This window comes from Labeo rohita, unplaced genomic scaffold (assembly GCF_022985175.1).
Source record: "Labeo rohita strain BAU-BD-2019 unplaced genomic scaffold, IGBB_LRoh.1.0 scaffold_117, whole genome shotgun sequence".
Taxonomy (NCBI): Eukaryota; Metazoa; Chordata; class Actinopteri; order Cypriniformes; family Cyprinidae; genus Labeo; species Labeo rohita.
The window spans coordinates 201,109-229,059 of NW_026127307.1; the positions used below are offsets into that span (position 1 = coordinate 201,109).

General features: G+C 39.3%; 1 protein-coding gene and 1 long non-coding RNA gene across 2 annotated transcripts in view; both read right to left on the bottom strand.

Moving 5' to 3' along the window:
• LOC127157703 (NACHT, LRR and PYD domains-containing protein 3) overlaps positions 1–16,940 on the bottom strand; it is a 48,603-nt gene extending 31,663 nt beyond the window's left edge. The window contains exons 1-3 of the mRNA XM_051100962.1: positions 16,891–16,940; positions 16,285–16,389; positions 14,412–16,181 (exon numbers count right to left, since the gene is read on the bottom strand). Of these exons, the coding sequence (XP_050956919.1) occupies positions 14,412–16,181; positions 16,285–16,389; positions 16,891–16,940 (1,925 nt within the window). The remainder of the gene's footprint in view (positions 1–14,411; positions 16,182–16,284; positions 16,390–16,890) is intronic.
• Positions 16,941–22,477: 5,537 nt separating this feature from the next.
• LOC127157700 (uncharacterized) lies at positions 22,478–26,151 on the bottom strand. Its single transcript, XR_007825974.1, has 3 exons — positions 25,944–26,151; positions 22,763–22,850; positions 22,478–22,570 (listed from the first exon to the last, which is right to left on the bottom strand). It is a non-coding gene; the product is annotated as an uncharacterized LOC127157700 (long non-coding RNA).
• Between the last annotated feature and the right edge of the window lie 1,800 nt (positions 26,152–27,951).

Below are 27,951 nucleotides of genomic sequence, written 5' to 3' on the forward strand. Positions count from 1 at the left end.
TCCAGTGACCACCAACATATTCAGTTATCTGGAAGATCTGCATGTCAGCTTTGCTGCCAATAAGGAGTTCAGTAAAAAGCATGTACACAATACTTTGCAAACCGTGTACTCCCATTTGCAATTAAGACATCTCTTAGTGCGCAAGAAGACCACCTTTGGTACAAAGCCCGGGAAGGACAGAACTTCCTATTGGTCAAAATGCAGTTTGTGCCCTTCACCCACCTTAAGACTGATTCCTAATGGTTTGGCTTGTGACCGACCATAAAAATTCCTTAGGACCTCCAGATGCAGCAGCAGTGGGTGAAACTAAGAGAGATCATGGAGATCAATCCAAATCCATTCATAACTGTTTTCAAACCTTAAATCTGATGCACACTACAACACACACATTTTATACTTATTCAGAGAAATAAGTATTCCTTGTGACAGCAATGTGTAGTGCAACATCTTACACAAACTGTTAATGGACAAATGAATGCATGCATGACAGTTCAATCTTTTCCCATCATGTTTGGACTTAATGTGTTCGTAACATTGCTAAATGCATTCTGGTTATGGTTTGGAAAGTGATAAATGCACCAGTAAAACTTTAGTGACACTTTTCTAACTTTGTGTTTGGACTAGGCAAATAAATTCCACAGGAGAAAAGAAGGGTGGGCAACCACGTGTCCCCCCCACTCTGATGGAACCAGCCAATCACAGCACAGAAATGGAAAAACGCCAAATTGCAATTACCTCCCCATTGGAAAGGGATAAATGTACCCTTCCAAAAGATACTCCTACGTTCTGAGTCTGCTACTTGTAAAGAAGTGACACTAACAGGACAATCCCAAAGTTCTGAGTCTGAGTCCTGTGAAGGAAAAGACACAGACAGAACAAACCCAAGTTCTGAGTCTCCGGCACGTCCAGGGGACGTTAACAGATACACAAAGTTCTGAGTCTGCTACCCGCGAGGGAGGGACAAACAGAATACCTCGTTCTGAGTCTGAGTCCTGTGAAGGAAAAGGCACAAACAGGACAACCTCCGTTCTGAGTCTGAGTCCCATAGGGGAAAGACACCAACAGAGCAACAAAGTTCTGAGTCTGCTACCCGCGAGGGAAGGGACTAGCAGGTTACACAGTTCTGAGTCTGCGGCCTGCTACAGGGAAGGCAGCAACAGATCAACCATCATTCTGAGTTAGTGTTGTTTTTGGCAGCCTGTTTTAATTTTGATGACATTTAGTCTAATTTTAGTCAATGAAAATTTTATTGTAGTCTGACAAAAGTTGCTACAGTATTTGGCCAACAAGGGATGCTTAGCAGTGTTAGATTACTTACAAAATGTACTACATTATATATTAATCGTTACTGTCTTTTAAAAATAATTCATTACATTACAATATTACTGTCTCTGAATTGTAAAGCCTTACACTACTTTTGAGTTACTCTTACCAAAATATCCATAGAAGTATGACTAGGTGTTATAAAATACCAAAATGTAGTTACTGCAGCTCATTATGCATCCAGTGGAGGGTAATGTAGGTCTATATAGCATAAAATTATAAAATCATATTTAGATAGGCTACCAGTATGTAGGTCTAAATTAACGTTATAGTTTAGGTTAAACACAGATAAGCACAAAATTGTTAATTTTTTTTAATAATGCCGGTAAATAAAGACAAATGTTATAATGTACAAACAATACCTAGCCTATAGACTATTTTGAATGGTTTTCGGAACAAAACAATAATAAAATATATAAGTTGCTAAACAAGCCAAAAGAAATTAGGCTAATTTAATGCGAAACTGAAAGCAAACGCATTGTTCTCACGCAGCCTACCTCTCTCATTCGGCATGAGCTCAATTAAATGTGTCCATATTCCTTTTGCAGGCCCTGCATCGATTATAGAGGTCTGAATAATGTCACGATAAAGTTCCGTTACCCACTCCCCCTAGTACCACCTGCTTTAGAACAGTTACGTGAAGCCACCATATATACCAAATTGGACCTAAGAAGTGCATATAACCTGATCCGAATTCGTGAAGGGGATTAATGGAAGACCGCCTTCCTCACCACTAGGGGGCACTATGAGTACCGGGTAATGCCCTATGGGATGGCTAACTCTCCAGCTGTGTTTCAATCCTTCATCAACGAAATCTTCAAGGACCTCCTCAACAAATTTGTCATCGCCTACATCGACGATATTCTCATTTATTCCAAAACGATGGAGGACCATGTTAATCATGTACGCACCATATTGTCAAGACTCCTTCAGCACCAACTATATGTAAAGGCAGAGAAATGTGAGTTCCACGTTCACCAGACTTCGTTCCTGGGTTATCATATCAGCCATCAAGGGGTTAAGATGGACACCACCAAGGTCCAGGCAGTCACGGAATGGCCACAGCCCACCACGGTGAAGGAGTTGCAGCGCTTCCTGGGTTTTGCGAACTTCTACCGGAGGTTCATTCGCAACTATAGCACAGTCGCAGCCCCGTTAACCTCACTCCTCAAGGGGAAACCCGCGAAACTAGCATGGACCGAACTGGCCAGCCAAGCCTTTGCCGCCCTAAAGGAGAAGTTCACTTCGGCTCCTATCCTGAAGCACCCTGACCCCAGCCTACCATTCATTGTGGAGGTGGACGCTTCGGATTGCGGGATAGGAGCAGTCCTATCACAAAGACACGGTCAACCAGGCAAATTGTTTCCATGTGCCTTTTTCTCCAGGAAACTCACCCAAGCAGAACGAAACTATGATGTAGGAAACAAGGAACTTCTATCTATGAAAGCAGCAATTGAAGAATGGCGACATTGGCTCGAGGGCGCTACTCACCCCTTTCAAGTCATCACTGATCACAAGAATCTGGAGTATATCAAGGGAGCTAAACGCTTAAACCCCAGACAAGCCCGTTGGGCACTTTTCTTCACACGGTTCCAGTTCACTGTTACTTACAGACCGGGCAGCAAGAATAGTAAAGCTGATGCCCTCTCACGACGACACGATCCTCCCCTCGAACAACAACCCCCGGAACCAATTCTTCCACCCACAGTCGTCCTCGCCCCAATCTCCTGGGATATCATGGAAGAAATCCAGCGTGAACAACAGCATGAACCTCCACCCACTACATGTCCCCAGAACAAGCAGTACGTACCCAGCAATCTACGAAACCGTGTAATGCAATGGGTCCATTCTTCGCTCAGTGCAGGACATCCCGGCATCTCCAGAACCCTCAAACTCACCCAGAACACATTCTGGTGGCCCTCCATGCAAAGGGATGTTACATCATTTGTCAAATCATGCTCTCTCTGTGCTCAATCTAAGACCCCCAAGGAATTACTCTCCGGTCTCCTCCAGCCACTTCCCATTCCCCAACGCCCATGGTCCCATCTTTCCATTGATTTCATTACCGACTTACCACCATCTAACGAATTCACCACTATTCTAGTCACTATTGATCGTTTTTCTAAGTCCTGCCGACTCATCCCTCTAAAGGGCCTACCCACCGCCATGGAAACGGCACTCGCCCTGTTTAACAATGTCTTCCGCATCTATGGCATCCCCGAAGACATAGTAAGTGACAGAGGTACACAGTTCACGTCCCAGGTTTGGAGAGCATTCTGCAAACAACTAGATATCAACGTAAGTTTAACCTCTGGATATCACCCTCAGGCCAATGGTCAGGTGGAACGCCTGAACCAGGAGATCGGACGTTATCTGAGAACTTACTGCAACCGTGAACAGCACAGATGGGCAGAATTCCTCCCATGGGCCGAATATGCCCAAAACTCCCTAACTCATGCATCTACAGGTCTCACCCCCTTTCAGTGTGTCCTGGGGTTTCAGCCGCCGATGTTCCCGTGGTCTGGCGAACCATCTTCGGTTCCTGCGGTCGATGACTGGATCAGGCGTAGTGAGAGGGTGTGGGACAGCGCTCACGTTCGTCTCCAGCGGGCTATCAGAACACAGGAACTGCAAGCCAACAGACGACGTCGCCCACACCCCTCCTACCAACCTGGACAACGGGTCTGGCTCTCCACTCGGGACATCAAACTGCGGCTGCCCAGCAGGAAGCTCTCCCCAAGGTATGTAGGTCCTTTCAAAATCCTACGTAGAATTAATGAAGTTACCTATCAGTTAGAGCTTCCTGCTAACTATCGTATTTCTCCCTCCTTCCATGTCTCCCTCCTGAAACCGGTCCACCCGGACGCTGACCCCGGCCATGAAGCCCCAGAACCACCACCACCCTTGGATATTGACGGGACTCCCGCTTATCAGGTGAATGAGTTGCTGGACTCGCGCCGTCGAGGGGGTCAGCTCCAATATTTGGTGGACTGGGAGGGGTATGGACCTGAGGAGAGATCGTGGGTAGCCGCCCGCGACATCCTGGACCCGTCCCTTATCGAGGAATTTCATCGAGCCAGACCCGATCGACCTGCACCACGACCGCGGGGACGTCCACGCCGAGCTCCGGGAGTCGCTCCTAGGGGGAGGGATTCTGTAACGCCACGCCAGCAGAGGGAGCCCTCACCCGAATACTAACCGCATGCTCCCTCTGCTGCTTCTACTTCCACTTCCTGTTTGGCGCTACTTAAGCGATCACCATGTGCTGCCTCAGTGCGAAGTATTGCCAGTTTACCCTGCCTTACCGAGCGTTTATATCACATCTGTCTGATTGCCTGTTGCCAACCTACTCTGTTCTGGATATCGAGTTTACGGATTACCCCTGTTTGGATTGTTTGACCGAGTGGACTGCTTTCAAGGTTTGACCCTGTATCTGTCTCTGAACTATCGCTACCTGGAAATCCCCTTACTGTTTCGTTTGCCCTGTTTGGACTGTCTCTTCGGTATTGACCCATTGCCTGCTGCTTCGTTTACGATTGAGCTGTGTGTATTCGTTGGACTGTCTCACCGGTATTCGACCCACTGCCTGCTCAATCTCTCTACTACTCGGATTACGATTGTGTTTGGTTTGTACTATTGGACTGTCTTACCGGTACTCGACCCACTGCTCGCTCACTCTCTCTGCCACTCGGATTACGATTGTGTTTGGTGCATACTATTGGACTGCCTTTTTGATATTGACACTCTGACTGTTTTTCTGTATCCCGTTTATTCAAATAAACTACTGCACATGGATTCTACTCCTGCCTCAGCGTCCACTTTACATGGTCATACAGATCATTCGAAACTGCAGTGTGTTTACTTTTATTTCTGTCATCTCCTTTTTCTTTCCGTGAACTTTCAACGAGCGCCACGCCACGCTCTTTTCCTTTCGTTTTGTTAATCTGTTAATTAGGCTATTTAAGTTCAAATATATTTCCCTTATTCATTCATTTTATATATAGACTATGATTTGATAAAAAACTGATTTTGTAATTTTTAGTTTAACTTATTTTTTGTTGCGTCCGCCACATTATTTCTCTTCTCTCCAGCAAAAAGTATACTACTGTAATATTATTACATTTGTAATGCGGTACTCCCAACACTGATGCTTAGTGCACATGTCAGTCAGTCAGGTAACTTAACTTGTTTGTTGTCATCTTCTAAATAATGCCGCGAGTGGGGCTTGAGAAAGTGACGTCGCCTGTGTCTGCGCAGTACGACCTGATGCAGCCCACTTCAGAAATACTGTGAAATAGTATTAATAATAACATGACTAAACAAAACGAAATAACATTATAACATTTCGTTTCATCTCGTTTTGGTCAACGAAAATGAAGAGACATTTTAGCATAGTTTTTATTTTGTAAACCACATTTAGTCTACTTTTTATTCGTCAACAATATTGCATTATACATTTAGTTATAGTCATCATCACATGACCAGCATTTACGTTGCATCTCGTCTTGTTTCCGTCAGTTGATAAAGGTTCGTTGACGATGATATTTAGTCATAATTTTCGTTGACAAAAGCAACACTATTCTGAGTCTGAGTTCTGAAAGGGAAAGGACTGCAACAGATCACCTTCGTTCTGAGTCTCTGGCCTACAAAGTTGAGACAGCAACAGATACAAAGCCCGAGTCTCCAGCTTTTGAGGCAGCAACAGATATGACCACATTCCGAGCCTCCAGCGAGGAAAGAGATAATCTACATTCAGAGTCTTCGTCCAGCGAGACAACAACAGATGCCGCATCCTGAGTCTCCATCCTAGAGAGACAAAGTGGATTGACCAAGTTCTGAGTCTCTAGCCCAGAGAGGCAGAAGACACACAGACATATGCAACAAGGTTAAGCTCCAGCGAGCAAACCTTCACTTCAGGTACTTTTGCTTCAGCACCTACTTCAGGGCCACATCTTAGGACCCTTTGGTGCTTCAGGAGATCAGCATCCTACAGCGCTTCATCTCAAGGCTGTTGAAACAGATTCCTGCTCCTTTACCCAATGTACTGCCACCAGCGCAACCAGTGGAAGAAGTCGCCGCCACCGGACTGCTCACGCAACCACAGCGAACGTAAATATCACTTCCAAACCTCTTCCAGAGACCTTGGCATTGTTGTATACTATCAGTATATGATTTTCTAACATTAGACACTATATAGCTGACGGCAGTTGATAACAAATCTTACACGTATTTGTTTGATGCATAATAAGGTTCTTCACCTTATTTGTTTCAGAGTAACAACAGTTTATCTTTCCAGATAACGTAGCTCTGACATAGCAACATCCAACATAATCACTTGCATTTTATGCATCTTATGCACTTTATTCCTTTCTCATTCATGGTATTCATTTAGTAGTTGTTGATTGCTCTTGTCTATCTTTTGTTAATAAAATTAACAAAAGATAAGATTACACCAATCTTTCTTATGTGATGTACTCATAACCATACATTAACTGACGCGATCCAAGAATCATAACGTCAGCTGTGACATGAGTACCCATCACTACCCTATTTCACCAAAGTTAAATTCACTACCTTAATTGGCATTCCTAGGTTGGCGAAAGCGAAATTTACTACACCATCTACAAGCTGGTTTTGTCAAGCTGAAGGAGGTCAATTACTAACATCTAGGTTACATACGTAACCCTCGTTCCCTGAAGGAGGGAACGGAGACGTTACATATGGGAACTCGCTTGAGAGTCCAATCATCTCTGAGCCTTATTCAAAAGGCCAATGAATATTGGCGAGTGGTATTTGCATGTCGAGCCACTCCCCCGTACATACGGGTATATAAGATGGCGGCATGCAATCACTCATTCAGGTTTTCGCTGAGGAGCCGAGTCGCAACCTGGCGTCAGCGCGACGTGGGGTCATGGCAGGGGATGTAACGTCTCCGTTTCCTCCTTCAGGGAATGAGGGTTACGCACATAACCTAGACGTTCCCCTTCAGTCGTTTCACTACGACGTTACATATGGGAACAGACCCATGGAACAGGCCACGACCCTGATGCCACGTTACGCACAGACCCACGTGCTGACAGGCGGACGTGTCAGCGGACGGATATGAACGTAACCTTCCCAACGCCCTGAGCGCCAATAGTAACACAGGGATGCCAGTTGTTACTGAAGCAGAAGTTGGGGGGGCAGAGCACATGAGATCTCTACATGTGGAATGAAAATAATTCAATATATCTGTAGCTTCTAGAGATCCCAGCCGGAGCACAGTCAGGCACTACTCCGCAGCTAGGCCTGACTGTGGGGCATGGAGGACCCAGGGTTCACCGGAGGGAACAACTGAGGGATATAGCGCACGGATCCATTAGGAGTGGCGCAGCAAGCTGACACCAGCCGGTCTCCCGCTTACCTGATGTCTTATGTTAAGACACGGGAGGACACGGCCTCAACGCAAAGGTTGTAGAAACTAGCGAAGGTATTAGGTGTCGCCCAGCCCGCAGCTCTACAGATATCTGCTAGTGAGGCGCCATGAGCCAACGCATAGGATGAGGCAACACTCCTTGTGGAGTGGGCATGAACACCTAAGGGGCATGGCTCTCCCTGGTTTTGATATGACGGAGATGGCATCTACCACCCAATGGGCCAACCTCTGTTTGGAGACAGCATTGCCTTTCTGCTGACCTCCATATCAGACAAAGAACTGCTTGGTGTAGACCCTGGAGGGTGACGGCGAGATCCCAAGAGGGTATAAGGTGCGGTCTAGGGGGATTAACTCTTCTCGCACCTCTAAGGAACCTCAGGACCAGTTGGTGCTTACCAAGGGATGCTCCATCCACTGCATTGTGATACACTGCGATGGCAGCAACGTACACTTTGAGAGTCGAAGGGGACAGCCTGCGCTCCAACTTCTCCTGCAGGAAGGAAAGCACTACTGCAATCGGACATCTCTGGCCATGGCGTGCAGGGCAGTGGCAGCCTGTCCAGCGGCGTGGTAAGCCCTGCCCGCGAGAGCAGACGAAAGTTTACACTCCCTGGAGATGGGGCCGATCCCGCCAGGTGGCGGCGCCCCGCGGGCATAAATGCACCGCGACAGCGTACTCAACCTGAGGGACCGCCACATAACCCTTGGCTGCCCCGCCGTCGAGGGTGGCGAGGGGAGAGGAGCTGGGGCGTGGGCGAGATGAATATGGAGCCCGCCACGTCCTCACCAGCTCCTCGTGCACCTCCGGGAAGAAAGGTACTGGGGGGGAGCGCGGCGGTGCCGCGGGTGACCTCCCCAGAAACCAATCATCCAGCCTCGAAGGATCGGCCGGAGGTGTCTTAGGCACCTCCAGACCAATCTCCTTGGCAGCTCGGAGGAGCATAGCCGAAAGTTCGGCGTCAGAGGGGCGCTGACCCGCCGGGACGTCCGCCTCACCTTCTGACTCCCTCTCTGATGCTGAAGCAGACATCTCTACCTCCTGAGGAGCACCAAAGGAGACACTCGGCCCGTCATGCGGGGAAGTGAACTGCTCTGGCCACTCAACGGGACCGCACGGTGATGCAGAAGTCCGCGGGGCTTTGCTGGCCGGCGGAACGTTCTGCACAATCACCTGCAAGTCCCCCAAGTGCCTCGCCGCGGCAGCCGAAAAACCTTGACGGCTTAACGACTTACCACGGGAAGGCAACGAGGGGAGCCTTCTCGCGAACGAGCGGTGGGACTTTAACCTGGCCATGCGTTCGCAATGAATGCATGAACCATCCGTGAACGCTGCCTCAGCGTGCTCTCGGCCCAGGCACGTGAGGCAGTGATCATGTCCGTCCAGCGAGGCGAGGAAACTGGCGCATGCAGAAGCGCACGGCTGGAGAGACATCCCGGGAAAAATGCCCTCGACAGCCGTGAGAAATTAGCTCTTTTAGATCCCGGTTTGCCCAGGGAGGACCGCGGCACAACTGTGCACTCAAACGGGGAAGCTCGCTGGATCGCAAGGTGGCTCTTCTTGCCGTGACAACGGCAGCCCGCAGGATCTCGCTGGCGGCTGCCAAATGCTCTTTTAGATTAAGCTCTTTTAATGTTGGCAGCACGCCAGCAGAGCGAGAGCACAAACTCTTTTACAGGAACTCTTCTTTTTTCTTGTCTTCTAGACTCGAGACGAGGCTCTGAAGCGAAAATCTGAATGAGTGGTTGCATGCCACCATCTTATATACCCGTATGTACGGGGGAGTGGCTCGACATGCAAATACTACTCGCCAATGTTCATTGGCCTTTCGAATAAGGCTCAGAGATGATTGGACTCTCAAGCGAGTTTCCATATGTAACATCGTAGTGAAACGACTGAAGGGGAACCAAAATCTCAGGGCCTTTATTTTCATGCACCAAACCAATGGCTCATCAGTGGAGTTTTTGAGAAAGAAGAAACTGAGGATGATTCAGTAGATTTTGATCTTATTTGATCAAATGCAAAATGTAGTCAACTACATGTAATAATATCAGTTTTACATGCAAATATTAATATTTGCACAATTTTTAAACTCAAAATAAATAAAAAGGGGACTGTGTACAGGGGGCCCAGAGGCCAGGAGGGGCCTATAAGGCTCTTCCCAAGGGCCTCTGGCCCTGGAATGCGATTTCTACTGAGGGGGATCCACTCATCTTGATGCGACTTATAATCCCCAAACACCCCCCTCCACAACCCTCAGAGAGATTTTTTTTTTTTTATCAAGGGGTTCTGCTTATATTTTCTGTGATTACTGTGTATTTTCTGTGATTTTTAGGCCCCCCGCCATCCCCCATAACCACCAAGGGGGAACACCAAACCCCCTAAAAACACCCCACCCCACACGACCCCTCATGCACTCACCAAGCCACACCACCCCAGTAACTAGAACAGGGGGAACAGTTTACCTTGTGACACCATTCATTGTCAACATTGAGGATAATCCTGTTTTTATACCCTAATCTGGCAACAAATCTTAGGGGATATTCACATTTCAAAACATAAACAACATGAACAACATATGACTGAATTTTCTTTTTCAACATCTCAAGACAATGGTTAAAATTAATACAGTATTAATACAGTATTGCATCTGCTGAAAAAAACTTAAGATTTATATACGCCTACTGTCTACATTTTCTAAATGTCCAGTCTCATTGATGTACATGTTGGCTTTAGGTCAAACTGACAAAACTACCACAGAAAATGTCACATGACCCCCATACTCCAAACAACCTCAACTATGATAATACTAACAGTATTGGATGAAAATTTCTTCCTCACGTCTCCTACAAGAGACTAAAGATCATGAATCCTGTGGTGCGCGTTGCCTGTTTAAGGGTTAACAAACTATTAACTAACTGCCTCAATAAACTCCTAATTTGCTGCTTATTAATAGTTAGTAAGGTAGTTGTTAAGTTTAGGTATTTGGTAGGATTAGGGATGTAGAATATGGTAATGCAGAATATGTGCTTTATAAGTACTAATAAAGAGCCAGTAAGTTATTAATAGGCATGCTAATAAGCAACTATTTAATAGTGAGAATTGGTTCCTATACTAAAGTGTTACCATTGACTGTTTGTTACTTTAAATAATTATTTAATTAGTTTTATTTAATTAGTTTTATAATTAATGCATTGTTTGCACATTAACAATGTGTAAAAAAGTGTTTATATGGTCACATTATGGCAAGCCGTTTTAACATTTAATCTAAAAGCAGTACTAGTATCTATTTTCATGCTACTAGTACTTATTTTTTAGTTACTAGTATATTTTCCATTAAGTACTAGTACTTATTCATTAGCTACTAGTGCTTATTCTTTAGCTACTAGTGCTTGTTGTTTAGCTACTAGTACCTTTGTAAAAGATACTAGTACTTATTCATTAGATACTAGTTCTTATTTTTTAGATACTAGTACTTAATTAATACATACTAGTACTTATTCATTAGATACTAGTATCTATTAAATAGATACTAGTACTTATTTATTAGATACTAGTACTTATTTCAATAGTGACTAGTAACTATTCTGTTGTTACTAGTAAAATATTTTACATTTTACCATTGATTTCTATGTGATCTGTCAATGAGATATCAACTTTTCAGTTTTGACTAGTACATAATTTTTATGTACTAGTAGTTCAACATTAGATACTAGTACCTATTATTGGATACTAGTACTTAATCATTACATACTAGTATTTATTTATTAGATACTCTAACCTATTAAATAGATACTAGTTCTTAATTATTACATACTAGTATTTATTCATTATATACTAGTTATTATTTATTTGATACTAGTACTTATTTAATAGGTACTAGTACCTTGTAATTAGATACTAGTTCTTATTTGTTACTTACTAGTACTTATTGATTAGCAACAAGTATTTATTCAAAAGATAGTAGTACAAATTTATTAGATACTAGTACTTATTTGAAATGTTACTAGTAAGATTTTTTATTTTACTAGTAAAATGTTTAATTGAACTCTACTGTGGCCATTCAGACTTGTAACCGGGAATGAGAGGCGAGAGGCGAGCGGATCCATACGCAAGCTTTTATTGAAGGGGCGAGACAAAGACATGTTCGTACAGGCAGGGTAGAAGCAGGAGCAGACAGGAATATCACAGGCAATCGTAGAGAATATTCCAATAACGAGAGATAGTCCAAAAAGGCAGGCGGCTAGACAGACAAAATGAGATAACCAGGTGGGAAAAACAAAAACACTGGGAACTAGGAACTCGGAACAAGAAACTAGGAAACGCTAACAATGGGAATAGAACAATACAACAATCCGTGACTAGCATGGGGAAAGACCGGGGCTTTTATGGTGCTGCTGATTGGTCACATGTGCTGACGCAATCAGCGTGATGCATGACGGGAGATGTAGTCCGGGGTGTGGTACAAGAGTCAGAGTGTGATGATGGGATGAGAGTGACATCTGGTGGTGAGCGGACAGCGGGACACCGACCAGATTCGTGACAAGACTAGTCATAACTTAAGACTAGTAAAAAAGCAGATCTGACTAGTAAGATAAAAAATTGTTTCTAGTAATAATTATGAAAGATACTAGTGTTTAATAAGTAAGTACTAGTACCTAATGAATAACTACTAGTATCCATTAAATAGTTAGTAGTATCTAATGAATTAGTACTAGTATCTATTAAATAAGTACTAGTATCTAATGAATGCTTACTAGTAATATTTAAATAGATACTAGTCACTATTGCAATAATTACTAGTCAGAAATGAAACAATGATATCAAAAACAGAATAACTACCCTTCCCTGTTCATTTGGAGATATCTTTAACCTACTAGTAAGAATGTCTTCAGAGATATCTTCTTTTAAAAAGATCATTACATAAACATGAGTACCTCTCCACTGTCCAATCAGAGTCCACAACAATACAAAAATCAGAGTAATACAATACATTAATATGCTGAATTAATTTGATTGCTAAGTAGGGCTAACTGGCTAACTGGCTTTGTACAAGGAAAGATTACAAACATGTTGTCCAACAAATGTATAATGATATGTTTAGCCCAAATACACATCACAACATCAGTCGAGACTTTGAAATAACTTATTTTTGTGATCTGACATGGTTTTATTAAACAGAATGAGGCAGAAATCATGCCACTTTATATTATTCTAAAAAGTGATAAAAGCTATGTTGGTTAGCATTGCATTTTAAATTTACTTTATTCTTATAAAAGTGCCTGAGATGTCTTGAAGAACACAGAAAGCCATATATTGTTGCAGTAATTGTTTATTTTATTCATGTTTTATAATTAAAACCTCTATATGCATGTTATTTGGCTACTAGGCTACATCTACAGCAAAAGCTGAATGAATGCCTTTATCCATTGAAGGGATTTCCTGGAACGTCATCAGTGAGTCTCATTTGTGGAGGGCGCCCTCCAGCGATGAGTATGAATGAAAAAGAAAATTACTTTAATTGAGTACTCATTATTGCTCACAAAATCCTGATTTGGGTAAAAATTGCAAAGATAATTAAGAACTTTGAGGTAAACGCAAATCCTTTCTCCACTGTAGAAAATTGTACTTTTTTTTTTACTTTTCTTGCAGCTATATTAATTGTATTTATTCTTAAATGCTTAAATGTTTTTTTTTTTTTTGTTGTTGTTGTTGCTGTTGTTGTTTTTATGTGTAGCCCTACAAATACAGCACACCTGGTGTGTGTGTGTTTTAATAAATATTTTTTGGGCCTTTTTTTTCAAATAAAGAAAATGTTTGTATGAAAATGATAAGGGTTAGGATTTTGTATACCCTGTACAGAATATTTATGTAAAAAACATTCAATGTCTTTAGCACCAGTGCTATATACAAGTCAATGTACAGCCCTAATATGATATTTATTGTTTTTACTGGAGGAAAATGTGGAAATTAATAGATGATAAAAATTGGTCTTTTCTCCATTCTGCCACCAGATGGCACCCGATGAAAAAAAAAAAAACCCGTTAGGCTACTATGTTTACGAAATTACATTGTCTACAAAACTGCCAAAAATGTTTTCTATGTGATTGAGTACAAACTATTGTTTTTTCTATGTTGTTTCCTCAAAAAAGTACATCTGTTTCCTCGCTATTCTCTATCCTATATGTTGCTGTTTCATTAATATTCAACATACAATTACCATACTGCCAGAAATGCAAATTCAGAAAGTACTAGTATCTATTAAGTCCAGGATATCTTTGGTCTAAAAAGTTACTAGTAACTAAAAATAAGTACTAGTTCTATCTTTTCTTAACAGGAAGATTGTAATTAAATACTAGTCACCACTGGAATAAGTACTAGTATCTAAAACATAAGAACTAGTATCTAATGAATAAGTACTAGTAACTTTACAAAAGACACTAGTAGCTAAAGAATAAACACTAGCACCTAAAGAATAAGCACTAGTAGCTACTGACTAAATACTAGTACTTAATGGAAAAGAGACTAGTATCTAAAAAATAAGTACTAGTAGCATGAAAATAGATACTAGTACGGCTTTTAGATTAAATGTTAAAATGGCTTGCGATAGTCACATATATGTGGTCAAGTTTTTAAAGTGGAGTGATTGTTTTGATTGTTTTTAGTGTTGCTTACCGAACTGATCTGGATTCTTTAACCACAGGTAACAAATACTGAAGAACTTCATCTGCTGTATGTTTTTTTCCAATAAACTGTTTCAGATCAAAAACATCCATCTTCTGCTCTGATGTCAGCAACACAAAAACCAGAGCTGACCACTGTGAAGAAGAGAGTTTGGTTTCTCTTATTTCTCCAGATTTCAGATAATCTTGGATCTCCTGCATCAGTGAATCATCACCCAGTTCATTCAGACAGTGAAACAGATTGATTGATTTCTCTGGAGAGCTATTATTTGTGATCTTCAATTTGATGTATGGAACTGTTTCATTTTTGCTATAGGAGCAGCTTCCTGTCTGTGTCAGTAGTTTTCGTAAGAGAGTCTGATTGGACTCCTCTGAGAGACCCAGAAGAAAACGCAGGAAAAGATCCAGATGCCCATTCTTACTCTGTAAAGCCTCATTCACAGCTCTCTGATGCAGCTTAGATATTGACCTGAAGTCCCTAGAGTAAATATTTTTTTTGGTTTGGTCAAACACATTGATGTTGTTGGTCGTAAAGGAGAGGTGTGCATATAGAGCTGCTAGATGTTCCTGAAGGCTCAGATGAACAAAGCAGAAGACTTTCCCCTGATACAAACCCAACTCTTCTCTGAAGATCTGAGTGCACAATCCTGAGTACACTGATGCTTCTGTCACATTAATGCCACACTCTCTCAGGTCTTCATCATAGAAGATCAGATTGCCTTTCACAAGCTGCTGAAAAGCCAGTTTCCCCAGTTTGAGAATCATGTCTTCATCCTTCACTTTCTTCTCATAGTCCTTGTCATGTTTGATGTTGGTCTGAAGGATCAGGAAGTGTGTGTACATTTGAGTGAGAGTCTTGGGAATCTCTCCACTCTCTGCTTGACTCAACATCTTCTCTAGAACAGCGGCTGAGATCCAGCAGAACACTGGGATGTGACACATGATGTAGAGGCTCCTTGATGACTTCAGGTGTGAGATGATCCTGTTGGCCAGACTCTGATCACTGATTCTCTTCCTGAAATATTCCTCCTTCTGTGGCTCACTGAAGCCTCGTACCTCTGTCACTCGATGGACAAACTCAGAGGGAATGAGATCAGCTGCTGCTGGTCTGGAGGTGATCCAGATGAGAGCAGAGGGAAGCAGATTCCCCACAATGAGGTTCATCAGTAGCACGTCCACTGAGACTGATTCAGATATATTACACACTTTCACTTCGCTCTTAAAGTCCAGAGACAGACGACACTCATCCAGACCATCAAAGATGAACAACACTTTATATTCTTCACTAGATATTTCCATTTCCTTTGTTTCGGGGAAAAAGAAATTAAGAAGATCTGAAAGACTGAGTTTTTTTTCCTTCATGAAGTTGATTTCTCTGAAAGGAAGTGGAAATATGAGCTGGATGTCCTGATTGTCTTTCCCTTCAGCCCAGTCCATAATGAACTTCTGCACAGAGACTGTTTTTCCAATGCCAGCGACACCTTTTGTCAGCACAGTTCTGATGGGTTTGTCTTGTCCAGGTAAAGGTCTAAAGATGTCATGGCACTTGATGGCTGTGTCCTCTGTTGCTGCTCTCCTGGATTGTGTCTCAATCTGTCTCACCTCATGCTCATTATTGATCTCTCCACTCTCACTCTCTGTGATGTAGAGCTCTGTGTAGATCTCATTCAGCAGTGTTGGGTTTCCCTGTATTGCTGTTCCCTCATACAGACACTCAAACTTCTTCAGCAGATTTGTTTTAAATGTGTTGTAGACATCATGACTGTAAAATAAATATTCCACATGACCACATTAGCTAATGAGCACAATGTCTTATATATTCTGTCTCATATTTTCAGATCATATCTTTTACAGAAATGTAATACCTGAGATCAGGCTGTGTATCTCCATTCTTAAAATCTAATGGTTGAATCACAGAACCGTCACTCTTCATAGACACACAGCTGGACTTCGCTCTTGATGGACTAAAACTGAGAGAGATTAATGTTTATCCTTTAAATGGCTGTATGCAACAAATCAACTATACATTTATCAAATTCACTTGAAGTTGCACTTTATAATTATTTCATACACTGTGTTTATACAAAACCTGTGAACTGAACTGTGATAATATGATAATATAAAATGTTGTGCAATATACGGAAATTCTAAGCGGCCATGCATTTTAATTTTTTTCGTCTTGTTTTCTCGGGATCACGTCTTAATTTTCTTGTGATCTCGACATAAATAGTTGTTTTCTCGTGATCCCGATATAACAAAAGTTGTTTTCTCGTTATCACGACTTAGTTTTCTCGTTTTCTCGACATAACAAAAGATGTTTTCTCGTTATCACGACTTTTCTCTGCGTATCCTGCATAAGAACATCAGGCAGCATCATTGCAGCATCATGGATGATCGTATTCGCTTTTATTTTGATCAGGGACTCACTCATACTGAAATAGATCTGTGTCTGTCAGTCATTGACAACTTACACACAAGTGTTCGACACTTGAGAAGAAGGCTGGCCCGTCTGCAACTTCATTGTCGAAGACAATATAGCGACCCTGAACGTGTAGTCAATTTCATTGCCAGTCAGCGTGATGGATCATGTTATTTTAAATGCAGTTTAATGTAATGGTATCAGTTGCAGACCAATCTGTCTACAATATAATCCAATAACTGCACTCAGACCCAGAGGATATGACTCGTTTAAGATGATCAGATCAAAACGGTTATTGTTGAATAGTCGATTCAAATCGAAATATTCGGAAAGAGATAAAAGAAAAATGACAAAAATTAGTTTGATTGTATTATGATGATGATAAAAATAATAATAATAATAATTATTACTATTATTATTTCATTCAGTTTGAAAAATGGACAAACGAAAATTAAGCTAGATTTGTGAAAGAGCGCTTTTTATTTGTGCGTGGGCGGGCCTGTAAATCTTTTTTTTGGATTCTGTCTTTACTGTCTGTCCCCATCGTGCAGAATAAGAGTTCATCCGATGTCCCCCTTTGCAAATTAGTCACAATTAAGTTTCTGAAGGTTTGGCTGTTGCATAGGCTATTTCTTGCAAATATGTCATAAACGCAACACTGCACTTCTCGGGTCGGCGGCGCCGGCGCGATCCCTATAGCAGAGGAAAGAAATATAAATGTCTGCTTTATTTTGTGTACTTCCACAATAACAACAAAACGTTGCAAACTGCTTGTGCAAAATAACTAGGAATCGAAAACAAAATTTGTGTTTATTTAATTTGTATAAATCCAACAAGAGGTAGTGTAGCTACAGTCTTCCCCATCTGAGCTCATTATCTGTACTACTGTGCTCACTCCCAGGCGCAGCGCAGCCTATTCCTTTAAGACTGCGGTCAAGCCAGCCGCGATTGATTTTATCGTACGCGCATATTACAGTGATTACGGTAGTTTCAGGAACAACACAGAGAGAACGCGCTTGCAGAGCGTGTTTCATTTAGACTAACAGGACTGAGAGATAATACAAAATGCTCGTGAATTTTTACTTGCTTATTTATTTGCATTTCTGCTTTAATATCCGTGTTATTTATCGGTGACTTTGACGGTTGTCTGTTACAATATTTTTCTTAATTATTCACCTTTCAAATAATTGTTTTATGTAGATGAGTTACAGCAGAATTCGTAGAAAACAGACAAAATAATGTATTTAGTCTTTCTAAATACCAGAATTGATTTTTAATTGGTTTTCCTGTTCAAAAGTAACAGTTATTCTTCAATGAATGTTTTCTATAATGAGGTTTGACGTCTGCTTTGAAAGAGAGGGCAAATAAAAAAATGTTCACAATGGAAAAAAAAGTTAAACAACATGCCTTTATTTCACTCCAGAGACCTATGAAAAATAAATTCTAGTAAGTATAAAACGCCATGGTCAGTTTTTATCCCATATAATGTGCACACATTATATGAATTAAAAAAAAAAAAACTTTTTTGAGATATAAGATATTACTGCACTTTAGAGGGGTATAAAGACCCCATTTCTAATAAGTAGAAAAAAACAATGATCAATTCTTATTCAGGACGTTCCATACTATATACACACCACGTTTGAAACTATTTTACTGCAGCATTTTTTTATATATTGGACATTATTACACTTTAGAGGGGTATAAAGACCCCATTTCTAATGAGTAGAAAAAAACAACCACGAGTTGTTATTCAGGATGTCCCATACTATACGCACACCACATATGAAACTATTTTACTGTATCATTTTTGAGATATGGGGCATTATTACATTTTAAAGGGGTATAAAGACCCCGTTTCTAATAAGTATAAAAAAACAATGATCAGTTCTTATTCAGGACATCCCATACTATATACACACCTCATATGAAACTATTTTACTGTATCATTTTTGAGATATGGGGCATTATTACATTTTAAAGGGGTATAAAGACCCCATTTCTAATAAGTAGAAAAAAACAATGATCAGTTCTTATTCAGGACGTCCCATACTATACGCACACCACATATGAATCTATTTTACTGCAGCATTTATGAGATTTTGGATATTATTACACTTTAGAGGGGCATAAAGACCCCATTTTTAATAAGGCATTTTAAGGGTAATAATGTCACATATCTATAAAATGCTGCAGTGAAATAGTTTGAGATAATGTGTGCATATATTGTGGGATGTCCCCTATAAGAATTGCCCATTATATTTTTCAGCTTATTAGAAATTAGGTCTCTATAGGGCTCTGAAGTGTAATAATGTCCTATATCTCCAAAACACTGCAGTAAAATGGTTTGATATGAGGTGTGGATATCGTGTGAGACGTCCCCTATGAGAACTGTTATTATTTTGTTCTACATATTAAAAATTTGGTGTTTATAGGCTGCTAAATTTTAATAATGTCCCATATCTCCAAAACGCTACAGTAAAATGGTTTGATATGAGGTGTGGATATACTGTGAGACGTCCCCTATGAGAATTGACCATTGTTTTTTCCTACTTATTAGAAATGGGGTCTTTATAGGCCTTTAAAGTGTAATAATTTCCTGTAACTCCAAAACACTGCAGTAAAATGGTTTGAAATGAGGTGCAAGTATAGTATGGGACGTCCCGTATAAGAACTGACCATTGTTTTTTTCTACTTATTAGAAATGGGGTCTTTATAGGTCTTTAAAGTGTAATAATGTCCCATATCTCAGAAATGCTGCAGTAAAATAGTTTCATATGTCGTGTAATTATAGTATGGGACATCCCGTATAAGAACTGACCATTGTTTTTTTCTACTTATTAGAAAAGGGGTCTTTATAGGCCTTTAAAGTGTTATATGTCCCGTATGTCCAAAACACTGCAGTAAAATGGTTTGATATGAGGTGTAAGTATAGTATGGGACGTCCCATGTAAGAACTGACCATTGTTTTTTTCTGCTTATTAGAAATGGGGTCTTTATACCCCTTTAAAATGTAATAATGACCCATATCTCAAAAATGATACAGTAAAATAGTTTCATATGTGGTGTGCATATAGTATGGGATGTCCTGAATAAGAACTGGTGGTTGTTTTTTTCTACTTATTAGAAATGGGGCCTTTATACCCCTCTAAAGTGTAATAATGTCAAATATCTCATAAATGCTGCAGTAAAATAGCTTCATATGTGGTGTGCGTATAGTATGGGACGTCCTGAATAAGAACTGATCATTGTTTTTTTCCTACTTATTAGAAATGGGGTCTTTATACCCCTCTAAAGTGTAATAATGTCAAATATCTCATAAATACTGCAGTAAAATAGTTCCATATGAGGTGTGCGTATAGTATGGGACGTCCTGAATAAGAACTGGTGGTTGTTTTTTTCTACTTATTAGAAATGGGGTTTTTATATCCCTCTAAAATGTAATAATGCCCCATATCTCAAAAACGATACAGTAAAATAGTTCCATGTGTCGTGTGCGTATAGTATGGGTGTCCTGAATAAGAACTGATCATTGTTTTTTTCTACTTATTAGAAATGGGGTCTTTATACCCCTTTAAAATGTAATAATGCCCCACATCTCAAAAATGCTGCAGTAAAATAGTTTCATATGTGGTGTGCGTATAGTATGGGACGTCCTGAATAAGAACTGGTGGTTGTTTTTTTCTGCTTATTAGAAATGGGGTCTTTATACCCCTTTAAAATGTAATAATTCCCCATATCTAAAAAAATGCTGCAGTAAAATAGTTTCATATGTGGTGTGCGTATAGAATGGGATGTCCTGAATAATAATTGATCATTGTTTTTTTCTACTTATTAGAAATGGGTTCTTTATACCCCTTTAAATTGTAATAAAGCCCCACATCTCAAAAATGATACAGTAAAATAGTTTCATATGAGGTGTGTATATAGTATGGGACGTCCTGAATAAGAACTGATCATTGTTTTTTTCTACTTATTAGAAATGGGGTCTTTATACCCCTTTAAAATGTAATAACGCCCCATATCTAAAAAATGCTGCAGTAAAATAGTTTCATATGTGGTGTGTATATAGTATGGGACGTCCTGAATAAGAACTGGTGGTTGTTTTTTTCTACTTATTAGAAATGGGGCCTTTATACCCCTCTAAAGTGTAATAATGTCAAATATCTCATAAATGCTGCAGTAAAATAGTTTCAAACGTGGTGTGTATATAGTATGGAACGTCCTGAATAAGAACTGATCATTGTTTTTTTCTACTTATTAGAAATGGGGTCTTTATACCCCTCTAAAGTGCAGTAATATCTTATATCTCAAAAAAGTTTTTTTTTTTTTTAATTCATATAATGTGTGCACGTTATATGGGATAAAAACTGACCATGGCGTTTTATACTTACTAGAATTTATTTTTCATAGGTCTCTGGAGTGAAATAAAGGCATGTTGTTTAACTTTTTTTTCCATTGTGAACATTTTTTTTATTTGCCCTCTCTTTCAAAGCAGACGTCAAACCTCATTATAGAAAACATTCATTGAAGAATAACTGTTACTTTTGAACAGGAAAACCAATTAAAAATCAATTCTGGTATTTAGAAAGACTAAATACATTATTTTGTCTGTTTTCTACGAATTCTGCTGTAACTCATCTACATAAAACAATTATTTGAAAGGTGAATATTTAAGAAAAATATTGTAACAGACAACCGTCAAAGACACCGATAAATAACACGGATATTAAAGCAGAAATTCAAATAAATAAGCAAGTAAAAATTCACGAGCATTTTGTATTATCTCTCAGTCCTGTTAGTCTAAATGAAACACGCTCTGCAAGCGCGTTCTCTCTGTGTTGTTCCTGAAACTACCGTCATCACTGTAATATGCGCGTACGATAATTGCATTGTATCAGATGATTAATTTTAAATGTTGGTACACGGTAGTTAAAGAAATTTTAAATAAAGTGGGTCCATTAATCCTTGTAATTGTTACAAGCGAGCCTCCCGCAGCATCTCTCCCACACCACCGGAGGGAGCCTTCACCTGAATATTAACCATTGATTCGGACTCCAATTCCCATGTGCCCCATACCTGGGTTTGACCCTTCACCTTTGCCCCGCTTTCCCTTCCTATAAAATGGCGTCCTTCCTGTTGTCACTCGCGAAGTCTTGATTTGCCACGGTGATCATTTCTGAGCGTTTTTCCCTTGTTCACTCTAGTTATCGTTTGGACTGTCTCCTCGTGTTTGATTCTAGCTGCCTGCCCTGACCCTCTCGCCTGATTTACGGACTCTGTTTCCAGCCGCCTGCCCCGATCTGCCTGCCTGTCCCCGGATTACGATTACCGCTGCTTGTTGTTTGGATCCATTTGCAGGCAGTTTATTGACAAGACGTACAAACAAATTTGTACGTCTTGTCAATAAACTGCCTGCAAATGGATCCGCACGCCTCTGAGTCATTGTTACAGAAATTGCTGTTTATCAAGAAATCAACTAGATTTATTATTATCAAATTCACTGTAAAGGGCATTTTATAATAATTTCATACACTGTTCATAAAAAATTATGAACTGAACTGTTATATGATTATTTAAAAGGCCATGCTATAATCATTTTTATACAATTTTTTTACCTGAGACCAAACTGTGAATCTCCACTGTTAAATGTTATTGGCTCTTTCATAGACCTGTCACTCTTCACAGACACACAGCTGGGCTCTGCTTCTGATCTCTTCTGATGAACTGAACTAAAACACAACAGATTTAATCCTTTATGATGAGAAAAATAATAAGCTTAATATACTTAATATACATCTTAATATAGGTAATATATTTTTATGAATAACTCTTGTGGAGGCTTTATGGTCTTATTTAAATACACAACTTTAAATACAAAACATACACTTTTTTATAACACAAAAGGTAGTTTGATGTATTACTCAGAGTGCCTGTATCTTGGGAAAACATCTTCATCTCCAGATGTTTCATCCATGATGGATTTCAACACTCTGATCTCCACCACTGACTCTAGATGAAGAGACAAACAACACCAAAAAACTACAGTAATTTAACAGCTTTATTCTGGATTGTGAAGAATTGATTCTGTCTGTATAAAATGGAAAAACATAAAGTCTATACATTTACATTCACTTCTGTACAATTCTTATCATTCAACTCAATCTTAAACCAAATTCACACAGTGGAGATTAAATTGCTACAGTTCATTCAGCTGATGGATCAGCAACACAGTCAGAACAATAACAGACACTGATGGACTCAATCTGTGGTTGAACAGTATGAACAGGTCTAATGACTGCACTGTTCTGCTGCTGTCCACATGCTGATGGTGTCATATGCAGACAAGTAAAACTCCTGTGGTCTGCTCACACTTATTTCAGACAATTGTATTTACACTGCAAAAATAAGTAGTTATATGTTCTGTTTCCAGTAAAAATATGTAAACATCCTAAAATATAAGTTTACTTTAGGCAAACCTTTCTATACATTTAAATATTTAAATCTATTATTTTTTTCTTCTTTTTTAGATGTATTTATATCTAAAATGAAAAATATAGTTTCTACTATGTGGTTTCGAAAACCAACAGACAAAAATACATTACTTTCTTCTGAGAGATATGACACAGTACCTTGTAAATTGTAAAAATTATAATAATTGTAAAAATTGTTGTTAATCCAGTACATCACACATGTTAGAAAATAAAACCTGACTGCTTTCGATTACTTTTGATCTATTTTTGACCTACTTAAATAGGATAATCTTGCACCATATTGATATAAAAATGCAAAGAAAAAGAATATATGTTCCATTTGTTGTTATTTACAGCATGAAACATAGACCAATTAACCAATGTCAGAGAATAGCATGTGAACATGCATGTGATATTAATTTAACCCCTTAAAATCTCAGGGGTACTTAAAGTAAATATATTAGGTGAAAGAGGTTTGGCTGATAAAAAAAAAGTGAATCCCTGCATTACATGCAAATTAGAAATAATGTGATTTTAATTTTAATTTATGAAAAAGAAGAATTTGTGAGAATCAATAAATTTTGAATTGTTTATTGCTATTATGTGAATAATATGTAATCAATAAAAAGTAACTGTAATCTCATTTAGACTAGAGTATTTTAAAATGTATTATGAGGATAACCACAGATTTGGTTTCAATCAGTGTTTGAGGAAGTGAAGAAATGAAAGAGAATTCAATGAATAAATAATGATCAAAGAAAATGAAAAGAAACATTTTAATTTATGTTCTCCCTTATACCAAGAATAGTTATCAGATGAAATTCATTGTGAATAAATTTAGGTTTATCAAATATCCACAGATGTTCATTTATAAAAGATTTGGCAACCAGATCAGATGCTGCACTTGATGACCAAAAACAGACATATAATGTCCATGTCCGCTGATGTATGTTGGAAAGACTCAAGATTATTGAGGATTAGAGTGAGTGAACATAAATCAGCCATTGTTACCTCTCTGATAGGGCTCTAGAGTGCGACTAAATTTCTCAATGGTGCGACCAGCCGTTCGAGGGAAAGAAAAAAAAAATTCTCCACAACTGTGGTTCAACAGACACACATTAGGTCCATATCGTGGTCTAAACCAATCAGAGATAGTGAAGGGAGTGTGGGAAGACCATGACTGGTGTTGTGCCCATTTTCAACCCCCGCCAAATTATTACCCCCTCTCCCTGATTGCTTAATCCTAACCCCACCCCTAATCCTAACCCCTCCCTCACACCTAACCCTAACCCCAAACTAGGGGGGTAGTAATCTGGCGGGGGTCAGAATTGGGCACAACACCGGCAATTAGTGATGCGCGGATAGCGGTTATGTCCGCCGGCGCTGCGGATAATCCGCGGGTCGGTGGGTCGGGTAATAAAAAATGCATTCTGATTATTTGCGGGTGGGTCGCGGGTGGATGAGATAAATCAGTAATGATGCAAATATTAAATACATTTTCTAAAATGTGAACCAGTTTTAAAACACTTTTTCATCAGGCAATTTCATTTGTGTGTGTGTGTGTTTATGTGTCTGTTCGCCTGTTCGAGAAGTTGTGACAGAAAAGGTGACATTCCAGATCAAGTTTGAAGGGAGTTACGCCTGTGTTAATGCTATAGAGTAGGGTAATATGCAGTGGTGTAGTGCAGAACCTGCTTATACCCATTTCTTTATCAGTCGGCTTTGCATATACCCACTTCTAAATCCCCTCTGATGCGCATCATTCAGTGTCCTGCATTAGCCAAAATCATGACAGGCCACCATTTCTAATTGTGTGAATAATGTGAATAAATTATAACGAAAACAATACATTAAAATGTACATAATTTGACTTTTACAATTAGAATTGGGTGAACCCCTGTAAACTTTTGTCCAAGGATCCAGTAGATGTTCAAACACATAACTGATTTCATCAGAGATTGCGTAGAGTCGCGTCCAGATTTCAGTTAACGTTATTTTTAGCGTGGACTTGGCTTAAAAGCACAAGTGATTATAAGCGTATATAAGTGTGCAGGAATGTGCAGATCAGCGGAATCTGCTATTAAAATGAACCATCCATTCATCATATCATCATGCAAAAAAAATAATTAGAATAATTGTAAATGGCAATTAAATGCGATGCGCCTGGTGCACCTAAGAAAAAGTTAGGCACACCAGTGCAACCAGTGCAAAAAGTTAGTCTAGAGCCCTCTCTGATTGCTGACAGTTTATTGATTGTAATTGTGATATTAAACAACTTATATGTAACTACATTGAGAAAGTGATGACTTCCCTTTCTCAATCATAAAGGTGAAATATTCTGCTTATATTAAGAAAGGCCATGCATGAGTTATATATATAAAATACATTTATTATATTTCATTTTACCTACAGTGTAAAAAACAAACTCATTTCAAGCTTTAACAACTGTGGAATACGTTGTAGCAACAGTAGGTTACTTTCATTTACACTGACCATTATATCAACAATATAAAAGTAAAAAACAAACAAACATGAGCATAAAATGTTAAAATGTTATAATCCCTTTTTGTCCATATTTAATCATATTTTTTTGAGTGTTTCATGATTGAGTTAGTATTTTGTGCTTACTTACATTAATAAGGAAGTGCCTTTGTGCTCCACAGCTGAAGACTTTGATAAAAATGTTCGGCTACTAGACAAGATCTTAAAATGTCCTTGGTTTCACATTACATACATGTAAATTTACACATGAACAAACAAAAAAACATTTGATGATCAGTTTGTCAGAATGAAAAAAAGAAAGAAAGAAAGAAAATGTTCCCTTCAGGAGTAAACACTGCATGCAAAACCATCTGCTTTCACTTTCATTTTGTCAACAAGGTTGCCAAATATGTTTGAAAAAAAAAGAAAAAAAAAAGGAGTAAGCAGGAAGTAAGAATAAAACATTGTATCATATTTGACACTTTATAATAATGATGTTATGTCATTTGAAAGCGTTCGTTAATGATTAACTAGTCTTTTACTCAATACATGCTTACTTTATATACATTTATAGATGATTATTAAGTCATCATACATGCCACAAATGGTTTACACAAATGATAGTAACTAATTTCACAGACTTGATGCCCAAACAGTCATAACATTAAACTGCTCCAACATTTTATTGTGGCATTGACATGAAGCTTATTGATGTTGAAATTGATTTGTGAAAATCAACACTGCAGAACAGACTTTCTTAATTGTGTTAATCAAAAATAATATATTCAAGCTGCACTACAGATCTTACAGAGTTTGTGGCTTAAAAATGTAAGGAACACATTGTTCTGTCATTTTAGATGAAGGAATGTATAATAGATGAAAGAAGAGCTTTAAATTCAATTAAATCCATGTGTTGCACACTTTAATGCTCGCTGAGTGGCTTTTCTTAAAGAATACTAAAGACTTTACAGTTTTTGAACTGTAATCAGGGCGGAATATTTGTTAATTTTTTTTTTTAAATTTAACTGCCATCTAATTAACTATATTGTTTCAGGGCGGAATATTTCAAGTTCACAGGGCACTTACTTTTGAAAAGAACAGACATCTGAGATACACACAAAATGTGCAGAGCACTGGTTCCCCTAGTGTGTTTATTTTATTTGGCAGATATGTCAGTGCCATCTAGTTATTAAAAACTGCAAAAGAGAAATTAATTTGGTCCTGTGTGTGTTACGATATGGAAGGCGTCCGTATGATTTCTGTGAGTGTGTATGTGTTGTGTTCTGGCCACACAACTGAGTGCTTGAATGAACACAATGGATTCAAATATTAGTACATTTATTCTAAGCAAGTGCAAGCAGCTCTTAAAAATATTATCCCAAATGCAGTCGTTTTTCCTCTAGTGATTTGTCTTCATTGTCATTGTACGCTATTTAGCGTGTCCCAAAACATGGTGGCGACTACCCAGAATGCAATGCGCAGTATATATGTAATGTGCTGAATGTAAAGTAAGAAGCAATAACCCAGCTTAAAAGTAGTAGCTGATTTTGTCCACATTAAGAAAAACTAACTTCTTTTAAAAACCCATCCACATTCTTTTACATGGATTTTTGATCTGTTCTTTCAGGCACAACAACAGTCTTGCTTATGTTAAAATATATTGTCATATGTCTTACAGTACATTTGAAATATGATCTGGACGGTGAGCTGCGTGGGACCGGGACACTATGGCCATGTCAGAATGGCTGTTCGAAAATCTGATGGCCAGAAGGTAGACAGCACTTTGTTTCCTGAATGCACTGACTGCAGATCGGTGTTGATCTGTGTCCACTGTTTAAAACAGTTCAACAGAATACATGTTTTGTTGTTGTATACAACAAGCTGACCTATGCTCTCCATCTTTTTGAAACCACAGGTCGCCATCAAATTTATTCGGAAAAGTGGAAGTGAAATCGAGGATTACCTTGTAAGTGTTAAAAACAGTGTATGTATATTTTGTATATTTGATACACCAAAAGGCAGAGCTGTGTCCACAACAATATAGATAATGTCTAAATACAAATGACATTATTATGTAGATTATTATCCAGCTAACTTGAGTTGAACACTTTTTCTCTAGCCTGGCTATCACTACAAGCTCCCATTAGAAGTGGTCCTGA